General features: G+C 56.6%; 1 protein-coding gene across 2 annotated transcripts in view; it reads right to left on the bottom strand.

Annotated features, from left to right (window-relative positions):
• KAZN (kazrin, periplakin interacting protein) overlaps nucleotides 1–20621 on the bottom strand; it is a 380404-nt gene that overhangs the window by 115466 nt on the left and 244317 nt on the right. The window contains exon 1 of one of the 2 annotated variants that reach the window (XM_037165743.2): nucleotides 11444–11899. The exons of the other annotated variant lie outside the window; for it this stretch is intronic. Coding sequence (XP_037021638.1) covers nucleotides 11444–11651 — 208 coding nt within the window. The 5' untranslated portion in view covers nucleotides 11652–11899. Of the gene's footprint in view, nucleotides 1–11443; nucleotides 11900–20621 lie in introns of those variants that run through there. 2 annotated transcript variants of the gene reach the window in all.

The raw sequence follows: 20621 nt of genomic DNA on the forward strand, positions 1-20621 counted from the left end.
GTTTGCGGAGCTGCCGCAAGACCCTCCCACTTCACAAGGGCACAGACCAGGGTGGGGAGGGGGCCCCAGAGAGCTCCCCACCAGGGCTGGGACCTGAACAGAAGGGTTGTGCCTGACACCGCCCAGGGACGGCATTGCTGTTATTCCTCACTTCGTCTCTGCCATGCCATGGTGAGGACAGACACGAGTGATACTGTGGTGTTGACTGCAGCAGGGACAGAAAAGTGCTGGCAAATTCAGGCTCCAGCCGGACTCTTAGGCTGAATCTTGCCTCCTCTGCTTCCTGGCTTTATGGTCTGGGGCAAGTTTCTTAACCTCCCCGTGCCTCAGTTACTTCACCTGTGAAACGGGTGGTTAATGGATCGAATGTATTTGGGTTGTTTAATGGAGGCGACTCTGCAAAGCAGGGGTCCTTAAATCAGGTTCCCTGATCTACGAGACTGAGCGTGCTCCAGGCTGGGCAGTGTCTCTCCCAGTCTTCCCCCACCCCACCTCACCGCACCCCACCGCACCCCACGCCCTGCCCACCCTGAACTTCCAGAACTGACAGCATCCCCTCTGGAGCAGAGCCAGCCTCCCTCCCTCCCCTCCACACGTCAGTCAACACCCATGCCCCTCTCTGCTCTCCAGAAACTGGGGGTGGGGGAAGCTGTCAGTCTCCTGTGGCTCCCTCTTGTAAGCTCCTCTTTCTCATTGGCCCGTGGGGCGAGGTGTGTGCGTTTTTTGCATTTTCTCCACTCTTTCACCCAGGCTTGTAGCTGCCTGGCCCGAGAACGTGGTGGAGTGTGGAGGTGTGGGGCAAGGGAGCCCTCCCGGCAGCTCCAAGGTCACGCTCTCCACCTGCCCTTTCCTGCCTCTATCTTTGGGCGGGCTCTATGTTCCAGAAGGGAACTGAGGTCTGTTTGCCCACCCCTCCAACGCCCCTGCAATTACTGGTGGGGCTGCAGGTGTCTCCAGGTGCTGGCAGCCTGCCAGACGAGGCTCATTCACCCTTGTGCCAACAGATCAGCCAGACAGGGTTCCTCCTGAGGTCCTCAGGGAGTGTGGGGGACAGATGGGAAGCGCCCCATGGTGCCTGCCCCTGAGGAGGTTACAGGTCAGCAGGACATGGTCTTGGCTACCACGTGTCCAGATGACACGTACCACGGCCTTGCAAACACTAACACAGAGGAGAAAGAATGAGCAAGAAAGGCTTTGCAGGTGGGTTGGGGGCCCGGGACACGGGGGAACCTAGTACAAGGTGGAAAGATAATCCTGGTAAGGAGGAAGAGGTCGGGGGTGGGAATGAGCTGGCTGGTTCATGGCACTGTGAGGACACCCTGAGCCCCTCAGCAGGAGTCAGGGGAAGGGCTGCCAATTGTTGGGGGTACCCAGCACCAAATTTAGGCCAGAGCAGGTGCTCAAGTGCTGCCGGTGGATGAACCCCGAGCCTTGCTGGGTCTGAGGGGGCGCTGGGGAGAACACCCCCCAGTACAAGTTAAGGCTTGTGGCCAGTGAAAGCCCGTCTATAGAATGTAGGCATTGTGGGGGGGCAGGGGCTGGTGGGGTGCCCAGGAAAGCTGTAGACCAACCAGGATGAACTATTCACCATAGGCACGGCCTGTGCTCACCAGCACCCCAGAGGGAACAAGACCACCGACGGTGCTGACCGCATTTGTAAGGTGCCTTAAAGTGTGCAAAGCATGCCCAAGTCCACGGGCTCGGGCCAAGCAGCCACGTGGCACTGTGGACCTCATTTCACAGAACAGGGAAACTGAGGTTCAGAGGGGAGTGCCGTGCACAAGGAAGGCCCCGCCTCTTCCACCTTCTGCACATGCTGGAAAGACGGGGTAGGCAACCGCTGTTCTAGAGCACAGGTGTGGGTTGTGCCGCCTCCGTCCAGGCTAGAGGCTCAGTCCTCGAGAGAGGGCTTGGGGGCCCTGGGGAGACGGGGCCATCTGGCTCTCTGCTCTTGAGATTGTGGCATGGGGTGAGCAGAAGGCCACCACCTGGGACACAGGGACAGAAGGTGGGGGCGGGGTGCTGCCGCCCACCGCTCTGCTCGTCTCTCCTGTAACACCCCCATTATGGCCGCCCCCGTGGGTAAGGCCAGGATCCCCGAAGACTCCTGTAAAAATCATGATCATCTCGTGACACACCCAGCGGTGCCTGGGCGTGAAAGGGGCTTGGCAGCTCTTGGCAGCTGGTGAGAGAACAGACTGGGGAGAGTGGAAGGGGAGAGGGAGGAGAAGACTTGGGGGAAAATTTAAGTGGAAGGAGCTTCCTAGAAGCTTCTCGTTTAGTGACTGGTTTCAGGCTGTGGCTCCGTGAGCATCGCCTTTGCCTTTGGGGCAGCTCGTTAAGACACTGCCTGCTGGGACCCAGCTCGGGTTTCTGACCCTGCAGGTTGCCCAGGGCTGGGAATCTGCATCTCTACCGAGTTCGCAGCTAGGCCAATGCTGCTGGTCTTGGCACCCCATCTCGGGAACCACCGGCCTGGCTCATGTGGTTGTGAGGGGTGGGGGACAAAGGCACAAGGGTGCCGATGGGCCGCCGGAGGCTGGAAAACCCACCGGAATAAAGAGGGAAAGTGCTGGAGGCCTTGGTCCTCAAACTCCAGGGTGGGTGGAGGGAACTTGTCTAAAATGCAGATTTCTGGGCCTGCCCCCAGATACTTGTCTGTCCAGATCTGTCAGGGGCCTAGGAACTTAAAAACCCAGACCATCAGGTTCCTGAATGACCCCGACACAGGCGTCCCAGGGGCCATGTGGGCAGCATGGCGGCCTCAGAGGAGCACGGTGGCTTCGGGAGCTGGGACGGGCCAGTGCCATCTCTGTCATGACATGCTCTGAAGCAGAGGCAGCTGCACCGTCGATGCCAGTGGCCACCAGCCACATGTGGCCTTGAACATCAAATCTGGAATTCGGTTCTTCTGTCACACTAGCTAATATTTTAAGTCTAGTGGACGGCACAGATATGCAACATTTCCAGCTTTGCAGAAAGTCCCGGCAGACAGCTCTGGCCTGGAGAGATCGTGTTTTGTCTGCCTCTGTTTCCCCTTCTATGAAAGAGCCCCTCCTGGGTCTTTCCCAGAGTGCAGGAGAGGGGAGAGGATCCACAAGGGAGATGTTTCTAGTCCACACTGGAAGCCCCCCTGCACCCGCAATGGGGGTGGCAGCCTGACTCAGTGGGGTGGCATCCTCGTCTGCCCCAGAACCAAGGGGGGAGAGCCTCCACTCCTGCAGGGGGGGCCCCAGGGATGCAAGCTTCCCTCCTGGGTGGCTGTTAGTGCAGCCAGAAGGGCCTTCAGGAAGCACAGGAAGGTGAGGGCTGGTGCAGTAGAAAGGAGGGCTGCCCAGCTGACGGCCAGCAGGGATGGAGGAGGGTCTGTGCCCGGATCAGTGATGGCCGCCAGCCTCGGTCGGATGCCTGAGGCTGCCAGGCAGCAGGGGATGGTCAGGGTGTGCAGGTGGCTACGGCCTGCAGCTGGGAAGTCACAGATCCACCTGGTTCGGCCCCTCACTGCACCCCCCACCCTGCAACTCCACCAGCATGTGGCGGCCAGGATAGGAAAGCCGAGCAAGCTGAGTGCTTAGAGGCATTGCTGGCCTCGGCCCCCATCAGTACCCCAGGGCTGATGCATCTCCCCCTGGACCTTGTGGGGCACCCCCAGCAGGAATATTGTCACCCTGATCCTCTCAGCATCATCTGTGGCCCTGGGGGTCCCCAGGGCCCTGCATGCTCCTTCCGCTCAGCAGCCACAAGCACACTACGGAAACCAAACAAATAAGCCCCTGCTGTCCCCTTCAAAAAAAAAGCTACACTGAACAAAGTAAACCAAAGAAAGATGAAGTCTTTGTTTAATGCACTGGGGTGGCAGAGACACTAACAACATACTGGTTTTAATCATGGGAAAAGAGAAACAAACTTATTTCTTCCCCACACCTTCCCAGCACACCTGCGAGGTGGTGGTGTTTTAAAGGAAGGCAGAGAAGGAAACATGGGGGACACTGATCGGAGGATGGGGGTTGGACACGTGGTCCCGGGGCCATCAGCCGAGGGGGCGGGGTGGGCAGTATGGAAGTCCTGTGTGACTCCACTTATATGAGGCACCTGGCATAGGCCAATCAATGCGTGGAGACACACAGTAGAATAGAGATTAGCGGGGGCTGGGGTGGGGTGGGGGAGTAATTGTTTAATAAGGACACATTCAGTTTGGGATGTTGAAAAAGTCCTGGAAATGGACAGCAGTGCTAGCTGCATGATTGTGAAAATATTTCAGGGCTCTCAACTGTACACCTAAAAATGCCTGCATTCAGGCTATGTATGTTTCGCTGCAATTCGAAAGGTGAAAAAAGGCGCAGGGTCCTCAGCTCCACCCTGGATCTACGGAGCCCAGTTCTGGAAGGGGGCCCCGAGAATCTGCATTTGAGCCCGCTGACCCCAGGCCTCAGCTCGTTGCAGGTCTCCCAAGCAGTGATGGAAGGCTGCAGGCAGAGCCTTCCCCCCCACACCCAGGCCCTGAGGCTGAGAAAGTCTAACAGTGGAGAAAGTGAGGGCGCTCCGCCCCCACCCACAGCTCCTCTCCACGTGTTGACGAGGTGAGAGGGGCTGGAGGAAGCACTGAGGAACCGCTCACGGAACACGCCTGCCACGCGCACCAACAATGTGCCAACCACAAAGGGATCCAAGTGGGTGGGGATGGGGTGGGTGGCCGGGCTGGGGGCCCGGAAGAGCAGCCCTGAGTGGGGACTGGTGCTGAGTCTAACCAATCTGCACGCACCCTGGGTCAAGGGTACAGTCTCCTGTGCCCCTGCAGCCCAGGCCGGTGCCTGGCTCCACCTCGGAGCTCAAGGAAGAAAGCATGTTGGTTGAATAAAAGGCCCTGAAATGCTGCTGGCAGCCTGGGGGCGCCGAGCGGGGCTTCTGAACAGAGACGAAGCTGAACTCGGGCTGTTCTCTCATCACAGCGTGTTGTGAGTGAGCAAGACAGAGAAGCATGGGCCTCTCTCACACAGATGCTGAGCCTGTGTGGGCCTGGAGACGGTGGGGGGCGAAGACTGGATTTAAAAAGGAAAAGTGGGATTTAACTAGGACGTCCAGACACCTACTGTCCACTTCGGGACCGCTGCATCAAAAATCGCCCAGGGCACTTGATAAAAATACAGATTCTCGGGCCCACGGAACCAGAATGAAGGTGAGGCCGGAGAGTCTGCATACCAGCAAGCACCCAGACGCAAGGCCAAGTCCGAGGAACGGGAGCCAGGGACCAGGGTCAAGAGCGAAAACTCGCCACTCTGCCAGGACAGCCCTGAGCCTTTAGTTTTCACACTGACCCTGGAACCCACCCCATGGGACAGAAGCTTGGTCCCTTCCTCTCTCCAGGTCTCAGTGTTCTCCTCTTGTGGAGAGAATGAGTTGCTCCCAGCACCACTAAGATTCCCATCTCAGGACACTGCATTCTAGGTTCCCAAATGGTCAGGTCAGACCTTCCGTCTAGGGCCAGCTGCCCTCTTTGATTCTGGCTGGGCAGGTGGGGCGAGTGGAGTTAGGGGTGCAGCCTAGGCCCCAGAGCCCCTCACTCCGACTGCCCCTGGCTGACTGCCAGCCACTGTGCCCAAGATGCCACGGAGTGGGTCTCCTGACTCCCAGTGTCACAGCCTCTGCCTGGTGCCCTCGTAGCCTTTGGGGAACCGTCCATCAGCTGATGATGGAAATTTCAGGGAGAAGATGTAACAGTCTCAGGGCAGCCTGGAGTAGCCACTGACCACAATCTGTGTAACCTTTTTAAGCCTCAACCATGTCACCTGCAAGATGGGCAGAACGCCAGGCATCTTATAGGGGCGAGGAGAGATCAACAGGAACGCAAGTGACCAAAGTGCTTAGTTCCTGGCTGGCCCTTCATAAATGGCTCCCCGTCACTCCTGGGACCTTACCGAAGGGACATACACATCCTTCCCTGCCTGGGCGCACATGATTTCAAAGTTAGTGGCGCCCTGGTGAGGCTGAGCCGCAGGGCGAGGGACCAAAGCACCCAGGAGCTGGCAGCTGTTGTTGTTAATCCTCTCCGAGCCCCCCGGGGAGAGCTAGCTGAAGCTCTGCACAATTAAGAGGCACAGAACGAGCTCAATGCCTCTGATAAAGTTACAGCCCAAACTAGCAGGGAGGCTAAGCCAACCTGCAGACCCGGCCAGCAACTGAAGCTGAGGACGCGAGCACCTGCAGATGGGCCACCAGGCGGGGGCTCTTCCCGGAAATAGCCTGCAAGCCCAGCACGTGAACTGGGAACCGAGGAAGGTCACCACCAGCGAACCCCGGTGTCCCTCTGCTCCTCGGCCCAGGCTCAGCACCACCCAGCTGTGGGCCAGGACCCCGAGTGCACTCACCTACCTGTCATACCCTCCTGGCTGTGAATTTCTTCCAAGTTGGGGGCTGCGGCAGCACCTACTGGGCTAACGCCTCTTGGGGAGGGCTCTGAGGGATCGCCACAATTGGTGTCTTCTAACTGGCCTCTCTTGAAGGGACCCAAACAGCAGACGAGGGAGAGCCTGAAGTCCCCACCTTCATGGTGGCTGCTGTGAGGCACCCAGAGCGGGTGGTCCTTGGGAACAGGGGGCAATCCTGACCTTTCCCCTCCCGGGCAGGCACTCATCTGCCACGCTCAACACGAAGTGCACTCACGGGGAAATAACCACACACGCCGGTGTGCACGCACCTCGTAACCACGGCCTGCCACCCTCTCTGGAGTGTTTGAGGCCCTGGGTGACTCGAATCCCCACGGCGACAGCTTCGGCCGGCTTTGATGACACGCCAGGCGCCTGAGTCTGCTGGGCTAAGATCTGTGGACACGCCCGTGTACCCGGCTCCCCCTTTTGTCTGTTGGCTGTGGTGTGGGTGGGAGAGGGGATCGCCAGGCTGTGTTTGCCAGTCTCCTTCAGCCAATGCGTGCAGTGGCTCTTGAAATGGTGAAAAGGGAACCGTAGTAAACTCTTCTTCCCTGGCAATGGCCAGAGGGTCCAAGCAAATCACCTGGTTAACTCAATCGGAGCATTACAGAGAACATGAAGAACGCATAATGACCTTCATGGAAATTTCCCGATGACTCAGGAGGCCAAATAAGTAGCTAGCAGTCCTTGTGAATCACCTGTCTCATCAAATCCCGGCATTTCACACTTCAACGATTTTAAAAACTTTTGCACGCATACACACACACACTCTTTCAAGTTCTGTGGACTCTGGATAAATGGGCACTGCCCCGCCCCCCATGGCACAGGTAACATCCAGCTCCGTGGTGATGAAGGATGCTAGGATTCCTGCCCAACAGTTCTGAGGTGTGCAATGTGAGCCCACTTTACAGATGGGCAAACTGAGGCTCGGGACATTAAATGACAAAGTAAGCAACAGAGCTGGAAAATTCCAACCAGGGTGTCTGATTCCAAAGCTGGTGCCCTGCTCCCACTCTGGTGCGCCACCGGCCTGGCAGAAGGAGGTGCAGCCCGTCTCACCGAGCAGTCCCACGGGGCCGAGGGAGGGCACCAGGCCACAGGAGACCTCCCGAGGAAAACCAGTCTGAGTCTCTTCCAAGAGCAATGACTTTGGCTCTAGACTGTCCAGGACAGCCAAGCCCCAGGTTGTCTCTGCCCCACCCATCAGCTGGGGGAGCTCCCACTAAACCCTCGTCCTGGTGGGTGGCTTCACGAGCGCATCCCCATTCCAAGTGGAGCTCTAATCTCACCTCTGACCCAGCAGAAACCCACTGCTGACATGGACGCAAAGATAAGCACATGCCCCAGCTGTTCAAAACCAGGCATGTCAAGGAGAGGACAGACCTTTTTACACACGACAAAAACTTACAGAAAACACAGACTGGAAACTGAACATAGGTCTCTCTACTTTCTTAAGATCAGGACCAGGTCTTTCCGAACTGCCTTGAGGTCTACAACCTGGGACCAGGTCCTCATGGGACACCTACCGGCTGCCCTTGGGTGAGCTACAAAGCTTTTCTGAGGACCAGTTTCCCCGGGGATGGCTGGCAGACTAAGATAAAGCTCGCCGTTTGGTCGGCTCCAAGCCTCGCTCGGCAAGGTCCTGGGAGCTAAACACACAGAAGCAAAGGCCTGGCCCCCTCCTCCTTGTACTTTAAGTGCGGGGAGGGGCGAGAGGAGCTAAGGACTCAAAAGACTAATAAAAAAGGTGGTAGAGGGCCCAAGAGGCTCTGGCGTCCTGTGGCATTTAAGCTGTCACTTAGGAGAGGAGCCAAAGGAGGCAGGGGCCTCTGAACTGGGCCTGGACGTCTGGGTGGGCTTCAGATGTGGACGGCTAAAACATCCTGTCTACAAAGATACTAACTTATCAAGAACTTCTAAACAATGACTGGGTTTCTTTAACTGATTGTCAACACCCTCCTGCCATGGCGACTCGGCACCCAGGCACCTCCTTCTTGAGCTGGTGCGTTATCTGACCAGCTACCTAGACACCGAAGAACACCCACCGCCCGTCACGTTAAGCCCTCACCTGGCCTTATTTTCCTGTGCAGCACTTACAGCCCCCGCCACACCCCCTGCGTATTTGCCTACTGGAAATTTCCTCCCACAGAATGTAAGCTCCATGGAAACAAAGGCTGTGGTTGTCTCGTTCGCTGCTACATCCCGGGCAGCTACAACACTGCCTGGCAGGAATGGACGCTGGAGAAATGCGACTAAACGACTGGACCACCAAAGGCAGTACAATATGCGTTCTCAGCCCAAGCTGGTTCGCTCTGCTGGGGCTCTGGAGTGCTCCCTGCTCAGATGGAGTCAGTCCCACAGCACCAAGAGGGGAACTGAGTTACCAAGTGTCTCAGAGGATGAGGATGCAGAGGGAACAAGTATCTAATGTCCCCATCTCCTGCTCCGGTCCCCAGTCCACTTGCAAAGAATGATAACCTCCCCTGGAAGTGACCCCACCCTGGAGGTCGGAGCTGTTACCAGCCCAGGGTCTGTCACCCTGCTGAGCTCAGGAAGACACTCCCTGTGAGCGATGTCAAGATGTCCAGTTCTCACTCCTGCCAATCAGGCATCCCCTCACCCTTCCTGCTTCCCCAGACTCGACTCCGTCACCCAACAGGGTGTTCTTTTGGCTCCCGAAGCTGAGCGTCCCCGTTCAACTGGGCACCGATGTGCTGAGATCCGGGGGCGAGTCACCAGACCACCTGGCTGAAATGTTTATTTCAGCAGTCATATCAGCTTGTGGTTCTAAGTCGGAAGAGGTCTCATTTGTTTCCCAGAGGAAATCCCCTTGTATCAGCCAGTGGCTTCAGAACCCATGTCCATGACAGGCTGTCCCCCAGACCCTGACACCATGGACGTTCTCAGAAACATCATTTGATCATTAAGAACCAGACCCAGAGGGGGTGAAGGGTGGTGGGGCGGAGAGAACACCATACTTTCTGGTTTCATTGCTGGCTGGATCCTGTTTCAGGCCAGTGATGTCACCTGTGTATCAGCAAAGGAGCTCTGCACTGTCTCTGCCCTAAAGGACGACTGTGAGTGCCACCAGAAAATAACAACCGCCCCCAGACCTCAGGTGCTCTCGGCTACACCGTGTCATTAGGTTATTGTTATTATGAAACACAAATGGAGTCGACACAGACACAAAGTAAACAGATGTATCTCCACCCAGCCATCTCTGAAACGTTTACATAATAACATCCTCCACGGGCAGGACAGGCCTTGGATCACTCAGGTGTTTTACAGACCAGACAAAAGTTTATCTTGACACACTTTTTGGGGGGGGGGAGAGGTGGCGATGGAGCGCACAGCATCCTATCCTGGTGGAAAACCCAAGTCAACTGTAGACTGACAGGTGCCCTGCAAATGGAGCTGCAACTAAAATTCGTTAAGCATCGACTAGGAACTAGGCAAGGTGTTTTGCAGACACCAGCTTTGCATGATCTAAACATTAGTTGACACTATTATTATTATTCCCCATAAACTGAGTCTCAGAAAGACCAAACAACTTGCCCAAGCTCTCCCAGTTGCTCATTCTTTGCATCTGTGTTGTTTTGCACCAAGTCCTGGCCTCAAACTCTTCCGTGCATCTGGGGAAGAGGCGCACTGCCTCGGGCTGGCCCAGCCCCAAGGCCGAAGGGCCAGGGGCTCAAGCTCCCTCCTGGGCTTGGTGCCCCTCTTCTACACCCTTGGTGACCCAAGATTCCAATTCTTCCAGGACACCAGCAGCACAGCTCAGCTAATAAAAGCCATCTGGTTGGCAGTCCCAGCTCCTGTGGTTAGAACTATGACCCCCAGGATTCCATCTCCTGGGGAGACCACCAGGGGGCCTGAAATAAGGGGAGGGGCTTGCTGCTGGCTTTTTTCTCATAGGAAAAAAATTATTAGGTAAATAAAAACAAGCCTCATGTTTCCCAGCTGGTAAACTTGCTGCCTGAGAGAGGCATTCTGGTGTCAACTGAAGACAAATTAGAAATTCCAGCCCCGAGGTTTAGGGCCGTGGAACTAAGGGGAAGTTGATTAACCTCGGGCCTTTTCTGTCCTCATCTTCTTGGAGATAACAGAGCCTCACTCCGGGAGTGGTGATAAGATGCAGGGAGACACTGCAGTAGGTTCAAGATCACGTACTCTCCCCTCCAGTTGTTCCTGGGAAACGCATTCAAACTTCAAACTGCCCAGAAGCTCTTCGCCTTCCATATAAATTTCTTCCTATCAGAGTCGAGCGGATCCACGGGTTCCTGTGGGCGCCCCCCCCCCCGCCCTGCCCCCAAGACCTGACTTGCAGGGTGGGATGGGGGTGTTACTGGGGGACCAGCTGAGACCGGGACGGAATGGAGAGGGCACCCCCACACGGGGTATTTTAACACTAGAACGCTGTGCTCCGCTTGGGGCGGAGGAGCCAACGACACCCAACTGGACCACTGCGTCTGTCTCCGCCGCTGCAATTTCTCTTTCTGCACTAGTTGTTTCAGAGTATGAGAAATCTGTTCGCTCCCAGCAAATGCGAACCACTACTTTTCCTCTCCGTAAAGCAGGGCTCTCCTGGCACTTCACGCGGTTACCGGTTGGGTTACAGGTGCGGTCACAGGGGCCGCCCGTACTTCGCGCGGGGCTGGCCCCTTGTCCAGGCTTCCCAGGACAGGCGCTGGGGCCAGCCAGAAGCTGGGTCTCCAAGTGACGCGGGACCGCACCGCTCCAGCAGGCGAGGCCTTGAACTCCCTTCGTAGCCCTCGCTGGGGATGGGGGGTAAGTCAGAAAGCCACGGAGCCCCGAGGTCCCCGACCCCGCGCTGAAGAACTAACTCTCCATCCAGCGCCTCTCCCCGGGCTCCCCGCCCCGCGCGCTCTGGGCTCCGCGCACAAGAACTTTGCCACCAGCAGCTTCTTGATCCGGACCGGGAGCGCCCCCGCGCGCTCGGCCCCGGCGGCTCCCCAGGCCGGAGGCCGCACCGCCCTCCCCTCCCAGCGCGCACCTACCGGGCTCGTTGCAGTCGCCATCCGCTCGAAAGGAGGGCGCCCGGGCGCGGGGCCGATCTCCGGGCCCTGCGGCGTCCGCATACTGCTCGTAGGCTGCGGGTTCCGGAGGGCGCGCCGGCCCGGCCCCCGCCCCGCAGGAAGGCGCCGGCTCGCCCTGCGCCGCCAGCTGCCTGACGCGCTCCCAGGTGCCCGAGTCGGCCGCCCGCATGCCCGGTGCCCGGGGGGGCGCTGCCCGAGGCGGCGCGGTGTGCTCCGACGGCGGGCGCCGGGCTCACAGCCCCCGGGGCCGCCGCCGCATCTGGGCTCAGCCGAGCTCCGCCCCCGCCGCCTGCCCGGCCGCCGGAGCGCGCGGGACCACGGCTCTCTGTCCCGCCGGCCGCCCGGCCCCCCGCCGCCGCCGCTGCCGCACGCGAGGAATTCGGCCGCGGAGCCTCTCACGTGGGAACGACTCTCACTCCCGCGGCTCCTCCTCCCGCTCCTTCCGGGCTGCCGAGGGTCGGCCGCTCGCCCCGCCCCGGCCCGCCTGCGCCCCGCCCCGGCCCCGCCCCGGCCCCTCCGCGGCGCCCAGACTCGCCCCAACGCCTCGGGGCGCACGGCGTTGCAGATTGCGTGCCCGGCCCTGGCTACTCCGTGCATCCCCGAAGTGGTCATTCCTGGGGAAGCTGATGGTCAGAGAGGCGGCCGGTGCCACAGGGGATCGGAAGTGACAGCCTGAACCCGGGTCTTTGAAAGCCCCAAGTGAGCGAGCGCATCAAGGGGGATGGCTGCCTGGCACCCTGGTCTGCATCTGTCTGCACTCTCCTGACACCCTTGTGACCGGCTGGCCGGAGAGCTGCAGTCCCAGTGACTGGCCCGGAGAGGGCGGAGGGGGTGGGCGGGAAAGCGGTGGGGGCCCGGGGACACTGACTTCACCTGTGCAGTGCGACCCGTCATTCTCTGAGAGAATATAACGCTGAGGGCGCTGGCTGTGTGGGTGGGGGAGAGAACGGCCACAGGCCAAACCCAAGAGGCGGCTGTGATCTGGTGGGGGAGCCCTGTGTCTGCACCTCGCTTCCTCGAGCCTCAGTTTTCCCACCTAGAAAATGGGGTCATGGTCATTTCCATCTCCGCCCATCAACAGTGCTGTGAATAGACTCTCTAAGGCAGCCATGTGGCGGGGAGGTGGCACCTTGAAGGGTCTGAAAATCGGAACCCGCCCACTGGAGTGGGTGCTCCAGTGGCTGGCAGTACTCGCTCACTGTCGGGTGAGTTTGCAGCTCTGCGCCCCTTTGATCCAGGGATTATGATGCTCTTTAGAAGGACTAATTATCTCCCCAAAGCCCCAGGAGGCAGGTCTAGTCCTCCACCCCCGCCCCCGTTGTAGACACAGGGAGCCAGAAAACACCCCCGGGGAGGAGTCACATACTGTCCAGGCAACTCCGCCCCCTTCTGGGCAGCACGCGCTTCACCCTTCCCAGGCCTGGTTGGTGCCCATGGCTCCCCCTGGCCCAGGCCTGAGCTCTGGGAATTTCTAGGTCATTGGCATATGGTTTTCCAAGGAGCTGTGGGAACTGAGTGACTTGTCCCCCCAGGTCTCTAAAACTGTTCACCCTGTCACTTTTCTGTCTCTGGGTAAAGAGCACCGCCTGTCATCATCCCTCATGGCTCTCCCAGCTTCCATCGCGACATCTTCCTCGCCCTCCCAGACTGCCCAGTGGAGGGCTGGCCAGTACGGCAAATGCTGATGGTGCTCCCAGCCGGGAAAGAACACTATTCCCAGGGAGCCAAACACCCACGCAGCTCTGGGGGAAGGAAACTGACCTCACAGCAAGGGAGAGGAGGTGCTGGGAATCCCCCAAGTCCACTGTCTTTGCTGGGGTAACAGGCAGAACAGAGCAAAAGGAAAGATGGCCGCGGGCCCTGGTGGGCGGAGATGCTGGCACTGCCCTTGCATTCCGGAGCCTTCTGGTCCAGGAGTCTCTGTGTTGGTGCCTTCAGGGACCCAACTGGGGACATGAATGAGTGAGCTGGGCTGTGTGGGGGATGGCCGTGGTTTGCCCCATAAGAACATTCAAGTTGTGTTCTTTGGACTGAGACTCCCTTTACATGTTAACATGTGGGGATGTTCTTCCGCAAAGAGACATATTCTTTCCCATGTTTCCTGAAGCACGTGGAACTCTCAGTCCGCCTTCTGTCTTCTCACTTTGACGTAGACATGTACTTTCCTCTTGGCTCCATGACAAGAAAACAGAGCACGGGTGCGACTATGTACACTTGTCACTTGGATGCTGGGTCAGAGAGGCATTAGGGAGTGGTGGGGACTGTGGCGAACAAGAGGCCACCAGTCCCTATAGTGGAGGCAGTAGATTGTTGTCATGCAGGAATGTGCCTCTTCTGTTACCACATTCCTGCATGTTACGGAGGTTCTAATTGGCTTCTAGAGCTACTAGGAATATGAATATTTATGTGAAATCTCAAGTTTGAAATGTTGGCGACTCTTTAAAAAACTTAAGAGGAAAGAAAAGAGGGAAAAGGAGAGGGAGGAGAAAGATCAAGTAAGTAAGTATATCTAGAGGTTTTTATCCGGCCCTCTGGCCACCAGGGCTCATTTCACGGCTGCCCTTATCGGTCCCCTCTGCAGCCTCTTGGAAGTCGGCACATGCTTTCATTTTGCATTTCAACAGTCCAAGCCGTTTCTCAAGCCCACAGTCCTGGTGAATTTCCATTGCTGTCCTTATCAGCAAAGTTTGGTCAAGAAGTGACAACCACTCTCTGTGTGAGCAGCTTGGACAGGCCCTCCCAGAAAGATAACTCAGGGTGGGTTTAATTGGAGACCCCAAGACCAGGCCAGCTTCTGAGTATATGACCTGTGCAGAGGGCCCTGTGCCAGAGTTAATATGCTCTGCTGTTGTTGCCTTAAAATTCTTTATTTTTTTAAACTGGGGGTCTCACATGTTCATTTTACATTGGGATCCACAATTATGTAGCTGGTCCAACCCCCAGAAGATTTTCCCAGTCTCCCAGGGATGCTGGGAATAGGTATTGGACGCAGCTGGGCCTGGGATTTGGCTCACTCTCTCCTGCTCCAGGACTCGCAGGATAGGAAGGGAGGATCTGGGCGGGGGGGGGGGGGGAAGGCTGCCGGAACTATCTCCATCCAGTCCTGCAGACAGACGTCTCAGTAAGAAGCAGAGGGGGGAGTGAGCAGTCCAACCAGAGGGTGGGGAGGCTGTCCTGGATCTGAGCTCTGAGCCCAGACTACACTGTCCCCATGACCCTGATATCAGGCCACCAGGGTGCCACTAAAACAAACAAACAAACAGAAAAAAAGGCTGGGGACAGAAACCACAGGTGTCAGAGCAGCTCCCATTCACAGTGGCCCCTCACTCCTAGGAGAACTAACTCCCTTTAGACTACAGGAGAAAAGGACAATAAATATTTGGCCTGAGAAGCAAAAATCGAGACACGCCGCACTAAAGGACCCCACTGTACTTGGTGTCCGCCTGCAGTGGAATATTTGAGCCCACTGGAATTTCTCAGATATTTTTTTCCTTGGCTGTGGTTTCAGTATTTGGAGAAGTTTTACGGAGACCTTCCAGCTAGCATTACGGTACTCTTACCAAGCACCTGGAGCTAAGACAAGGTAGCAAGTTTGGATTCCTGGGAGCACGTACAGTTTTGTGAGTAATGCCCCTGTGAACTCCCAGCAATGGTTTCCGGGAATCTGAGGGTTTCGAGGGCCACGCCAGGTCTCCTTAGTTTGCGTGTGACCTTCAAACAGGACCTTTCTCTCAGTGCACCTGGGTGCCGTCACCAGCAAAAGCAAAAGGAAGGGCTGGGTCAGCAGGTGTGAGCAGGGCTCCCTCAGCTCTGCTTCCTGGGGGTGAGTTGGTCTTTTCTATCCTTCTCGTGCTTGCGGTGTGTGTGTTGCTAGTAGTGACAGCAAGTGTATTCGTTACCTCTCACTGCGTATCAAATCGCCCCGAAATGCAAGGGCTTAAACCACCAGCATTTCCGCATTTATTCTCTGTCAGTGTCTGTGGGTCAGGGACCCCAGGGGCCTGAGCTGGGTGTCTCTGGTGCACGGACTGTCACAGGCTGTTGTCATGGTGTCAGCTGGGGCTACAGTCAACCCAAGGCTCCGACTGGGGAGGGTCTCCTCCCAAGCTTGCTCACATGGCTCTTGGCCAGATTCAGTTGCTCGTGGGGTGTTGCATTGACGACCTCGCTGGCCGTTGGCCAGAAGCTGCGCCAGTTCCCTGCCACAGCGCTGTGGATCGACTTCCAAAGGGCAGCTTGCTTCTTCCAGAGGCCTCGGGTGTGCGTGACGGAGGGCGTGCGCGAGGTGGAAGCCACTGTCTCTTTGTCACATGATTTGGAAATGACATCCATCACCTTTTCCCCCTTCTGTTCCTTAGAAGTCAGTCACTAGGTCCCTCCCACATGGGGGAGGTTACAGGAAGATGTGAATACCAGGAGGCAGGGTCCCAGAGGGCCATCTTGCAGGCTGCCTGCCCCGGGAGGCTGGGGACATATTCTCCAGAGGCAGAGGGGCCAGGACTCAAATCCTGCCTCTGACACTCACTAGTGTAGGATCTTGGACAAAGGATTTGGCTGTGGGAGGTCTCAGGCCTTTTACCTCTAAAGAGGAGGTGATCATGGCTGCCACCTTGTATGGCTGTGATGGGAAGTTCTGAGGATAAAAGGCATGTACAGAGCTCTGAATGGCGCCTGGCACAGGGTGAACCCTCGAACCATAGGTGTGGGGGACATTGCTGGAGGGGGACATTGAGTGACATGCTCATTGCTTCTAAGCCAGACAAGCACCCCCTGCTAGCTCCATGGACATCTGCTGCTTTCAATCCATTCCTGGGGACTCCAAAGTGACTTGGAAGTCCTTTGGCAAGCCCTAGGATGGCTTTGTGACCAAGGTCACCTGCGGCGTTGGTGCTGATCTTCTCCAGCCATCCCAGCAGGACTCTGGGGCCCAGGTGCAGCGAGGAGGATCAAACTGCAGTTTTCCTCCAAGCCCACGCAGACCTTTGCCCTGGGGGAGCACAGGATTTAGCCAAGGTCCACCGTGCCATCTGTCCAGATAAGGACTTCCTGGCTGGAGACTTTTGTGTGCCTGTCACAGGCTCACCAGTACACTTTGATGATCTTTCTGGGGCCCCGAGGGACCTGGTGAAAATCCCGGTCACCTCTGAGGGCTTCTGAAGGACCTGCTGGGAGGGAGAGGCTTAGCCCAGAGCTGGGCATCAAAGCGTCTCCACCGAGTGCAGCTGGCCTCTGTGCCCCGCCTGCCGGACTGCCCTCGAGTGCCCAGTCAAGTCCTCAAGGGCAGCAAAGGAAAAAGTCCTTCCTTATCCAGGGCCCCATCTCTCCTGTTTCTCCTAAGCCCCCTTTTCGGGCTGTTCTTGTCAAGCAGTGAGGTTTCTGCAGGAAGTTACAATGTTGTAGCTTATTCAGAATAAAAACAGTAACATCAAAAACACTATGATTTACAATAACGATACTGGCAAACACTGAGACAGAATTTACTGTGTTGATTTACAGTTAAGCTTTCCAACAACTCTGAGAGTTTCATGTGCTGTTATTATCACCCCATTTTACAGATGAGAAAACACGCCCAAAGAAGCTGAGTCACTTCACCAAAAGCACCCAGCCAGTGTGTGATGCAGGCAGGGCTGAAGCTGATGTGGTCCAGTTGCAGAGTCCAGTGTAATAACCATCATGCTACCTCGGCAACAGGTGTTATTGACTGAGCGCTCACCTTGCCCCAGGGACTGTCCTTTCTAGCTCACTCAACCCTCCAAATCAGTGTGTCCCCATGTCCCAGGTGAGAAAACTGAGGTTTAAGAAGACAAAGGGCTTATCCAAGACGATGTGGTGGATAAATGTAGGGTTGGGAGTCTAACCCTCGGATGGAAGGAGTGTTCTCTGGGAAACGCCTCCGATGTGAGTGTTAGGGAGAATGCCGGCCCGCGGCAGGGTAGAATAGCCAACCCTCTTTTTTTTTTTAATGATTGGTGTGGGATGGGTTCTCTGCTGCCCCTGGTGACCTCTGGTGGCACTTCACTTTCCCTGTCTTTAACCCTGGGTTGGTGGCTTCCGGGAATGACACCTATGCCCACCGCTGCAATTTTAAGACCTTTTTGTCTCCACTTGCTACGTGTGACTCAACAGACACAAAGGGCCATGGGCCAGTGAGTGTCCGAGATAAGAATAATGGTTAATGTTTACTGAGCACTTCTGCCTTCGTGCCGGGCTCTCTGCTAGGTATTTATTGCTTAGATGTTATTTAGTTTACCAATGCACAGAGACAGAATCATCACTAAGGGCTATTAACAATGCTGGCTAGTGCACTTTACACATAGTGCTCATTTTAATCCCCACACTCCTATGTGAGCACTATCATTACTTCCCCTTTACCAACAGGAAACCAAGGAACAGAGAGGTTTAGTAGGTTGCCTGAGGTCACACAGCAACATCTGGTGGAACCAGGATTCAGATGTAGGCAGGTCTGGCTCCAGAGCCTGTTCTCTTCATCATTATGCCATTATTGTTTATTATTACTACATTATTATTCTGCTTTTACAATTGGAGAAACCAAGGCTTAGAGCGGCGAAAGGATTCTTGTAGGGTCACACTGCTGGTAAGGGGCAGTACTTGAGTCAAGTCTGTTTTGTGCATTCATTCGTTAACTCAACAAATACTGACTGCGCACCAGCCACGTGCCAGCCACTGTGCTGGGCCCTGCCCCCTCCCCAACCGCACGGGAATCAGAAAGGGCCTGCATTCCTGGCTCACCTCTCCCCCAACTCCGTTCCCACTACTGTTACCGGCAGGACGGCTCAGCTCGGACATAGACACGGGCTGTAAAGCTGCTCAGACTTGCGAGGGGCCGCAGTGAGGGTCCCAGGCATGGCGTTCTGCACTTCTCTTTGGTATTGCCTTCTACTGACTAGTCAAGCTGGGCGAGTCAGGCCACTTTCCTGGGGCCTCCATTTCCCCGCCTGTGAAATGAGGACACAAATGCTTGCCTCTCTCCCCAAGACTGTACTGTGAGGAGCAAAGGCGACCGCAGGTGGGAACCATGTGACTGCAGAGGGCCAGACAGACAGACAGCTGGGCTTTGGGGCCCATTCTGTAACGGAGCCATTTGTTCATTTGCTTCTTCATCAGTCTGCACTTGGCATCTGCCTTGTGTCCTGCCCTCCATGCCGTGGGAAGAGGACCCCACGTCCCCAGTGTGGAAGGACCCCAGTGTGCGGGCAGCTCACAGTGCACGTGGAGGTTCAGACGAGAAGAAACTGCTGGCAGATGTGTGACTTCGGTTATACTCTCCATGCCACAGATGCCTCATCTTTGGGACTGTGGTGAGCCCCTGACACCCATCTCCTCGATGCAACAAAATGATCCCAAAGACCTGGGTACTGAACTGCTCCAGGATTCTTGTATGCAGGGTGAGCGCTGATGCCCAGAGACGCTGGCCTGGCTTGTCCCTTTAAGGCTTCAAGTGCCCATATCTCTTAGAACGACTCAGCTCCCACAGTGGCTACAAGCAAGTTGGAATCAGCAGGTAAGAACCCTGTGCACAGGCCTGGGCCTTCCATGTGAAGATCTCTGAGCTACCTGCAAATAGTAATTAGGCATCGCAACATGAGGATGGAGGGATTTAGTTGGTCAAAGACGAGGCCAGCTTCTCCTGCTGAGAAACACAGGAGCCCAGAGAGGCTCAGACACTTGCCCAGGGGCACACAGCAAATCAGGAATCCCAGGCAGGCTGACTTCACTCAGCCCTGAAGCAGGGGTTCTCGGAGGGGCCCCTGGAGTAGCTGCATCAGCAACATCTGTACATTTATGAGATGTGCAAATTCTTTGCCCCACCCCCACCTCCTGAGTCAGAAACTCAGGGTGGATCTGACAGTCTGTTTTCACACCCATCCAGGCAACCTGGAGGCCGGCAAAGTTAAGGGCCACTGCCCTGCCTTCAGAAACGGCTGCTAGGCCTTCATGCCCTTCTGAGTGGGAAGAAGGAGGCAGCCAAGCGTAGCAAGGTCACTTTCTCGGTGGCTGTGCTGTCACAGTTACATAACGCCCCCTCCCCCACTGCGATGGCTTTCTGCACCCAGAGTCCAAACTCTGGGGCCCTCCCTCGCCAGCAGGCCACCTGCCTGGGCCCCAGGAGGCCTGTTCACACACGCCCACGGCTGCTTTCCCGTAATTACGGGCTTTACCTGCCTGCCCGCCCACCCACCCGAACTGGGCAGGCCAGCCAGAGGGACTCGGCATCTCTGACTCTGAAGGCGGAGCCCACAGGGCCTCCGTCATCACCACACAAGCAGAGGAGGGGCTTCCGTGGCTGCGGGGGGTGGGGGGGGGTGGGGGGGGGCAGCAAAGCCGGGAAGGGCCTGACTTTGCCCCCAGCTGCCCCGGTGTGGGCCCAGCCTAGGGAGGACGCAGAACTGTGCACATCAGGAGGTAACCCGAGGCCTCGGTCTCCAGGTTCTTCGGGCAGAAATCTGCCATGGCCTCCGGTCCCAATGGGACTAATTAGAATTTGTTCTAAGTTTTTCTTTTCCCAGAACTGTCCTTTAAATATCTTTGGAACTGGCTGCAACAGGCAGATTTGTCAAACAGATACGTAGGAGGGACTGGCACCTTCCCCCTGAAGCTTCTCATTAAAATAAACAAGCAAAGTGTGTTTTGCTAAATGTAAAAGAAGCTTCAGTCTGGTTTTTAAAGGCCTGACCTTTGAAAGCGCTTTGTTTCTCCCAAATTAGAGCTCAGCGCAGAAACACTGGGGGTTTCCTGGGGTGAAGGACTGCCAGACGGGCCTAATCGCGCCTCCCTGGTAAATCCAAGGCAGGGATAGGTCTCCCATTGACTGGCGCCCACAGGGCCGGGCCCACCGCGCATGCGCACTAACTAGGACGTGGGGCTCAATCGAATGGCCCCGGGCTCTGGCTCTGGGCTTCCCAGCTGCCCTGCGCTCAACTTAACAGGCCCCTTCCCATTTCTCCTAAGTGTCCCCAGTCTTAAAAAATACCAATAGCTACCATTGACTGTGGACCCGGAGGTGGCATAGAGCCTCTAGGGGCATCATCGCACTGAACCACTCAGCTGCCCTCTGAGAGCGGGACCGTTTCTGTGCCCACTTCACAGCCGAGCAAACTGAGGGTACGAGAAGGGAGCA

The sequence above is a fragment of the Artibeus jamaicensis genome, unplaced genomic scaffold, assembly GCF_021234435.1.
Source record: "Artibeus jamaicensis isolate MK-2021 breed Jamaican fruit bat unplaced genomic scaffold, CSHL_Jam_final scaffold_847, whole genome shotgun sequence".
NCBI classification, from domain to species: Eukaryota; Metazoa; Chordata; class Mammalia; order Chiroptera; family Phyllostomidae; genus Artibeus; species Artibeus jamaicensis.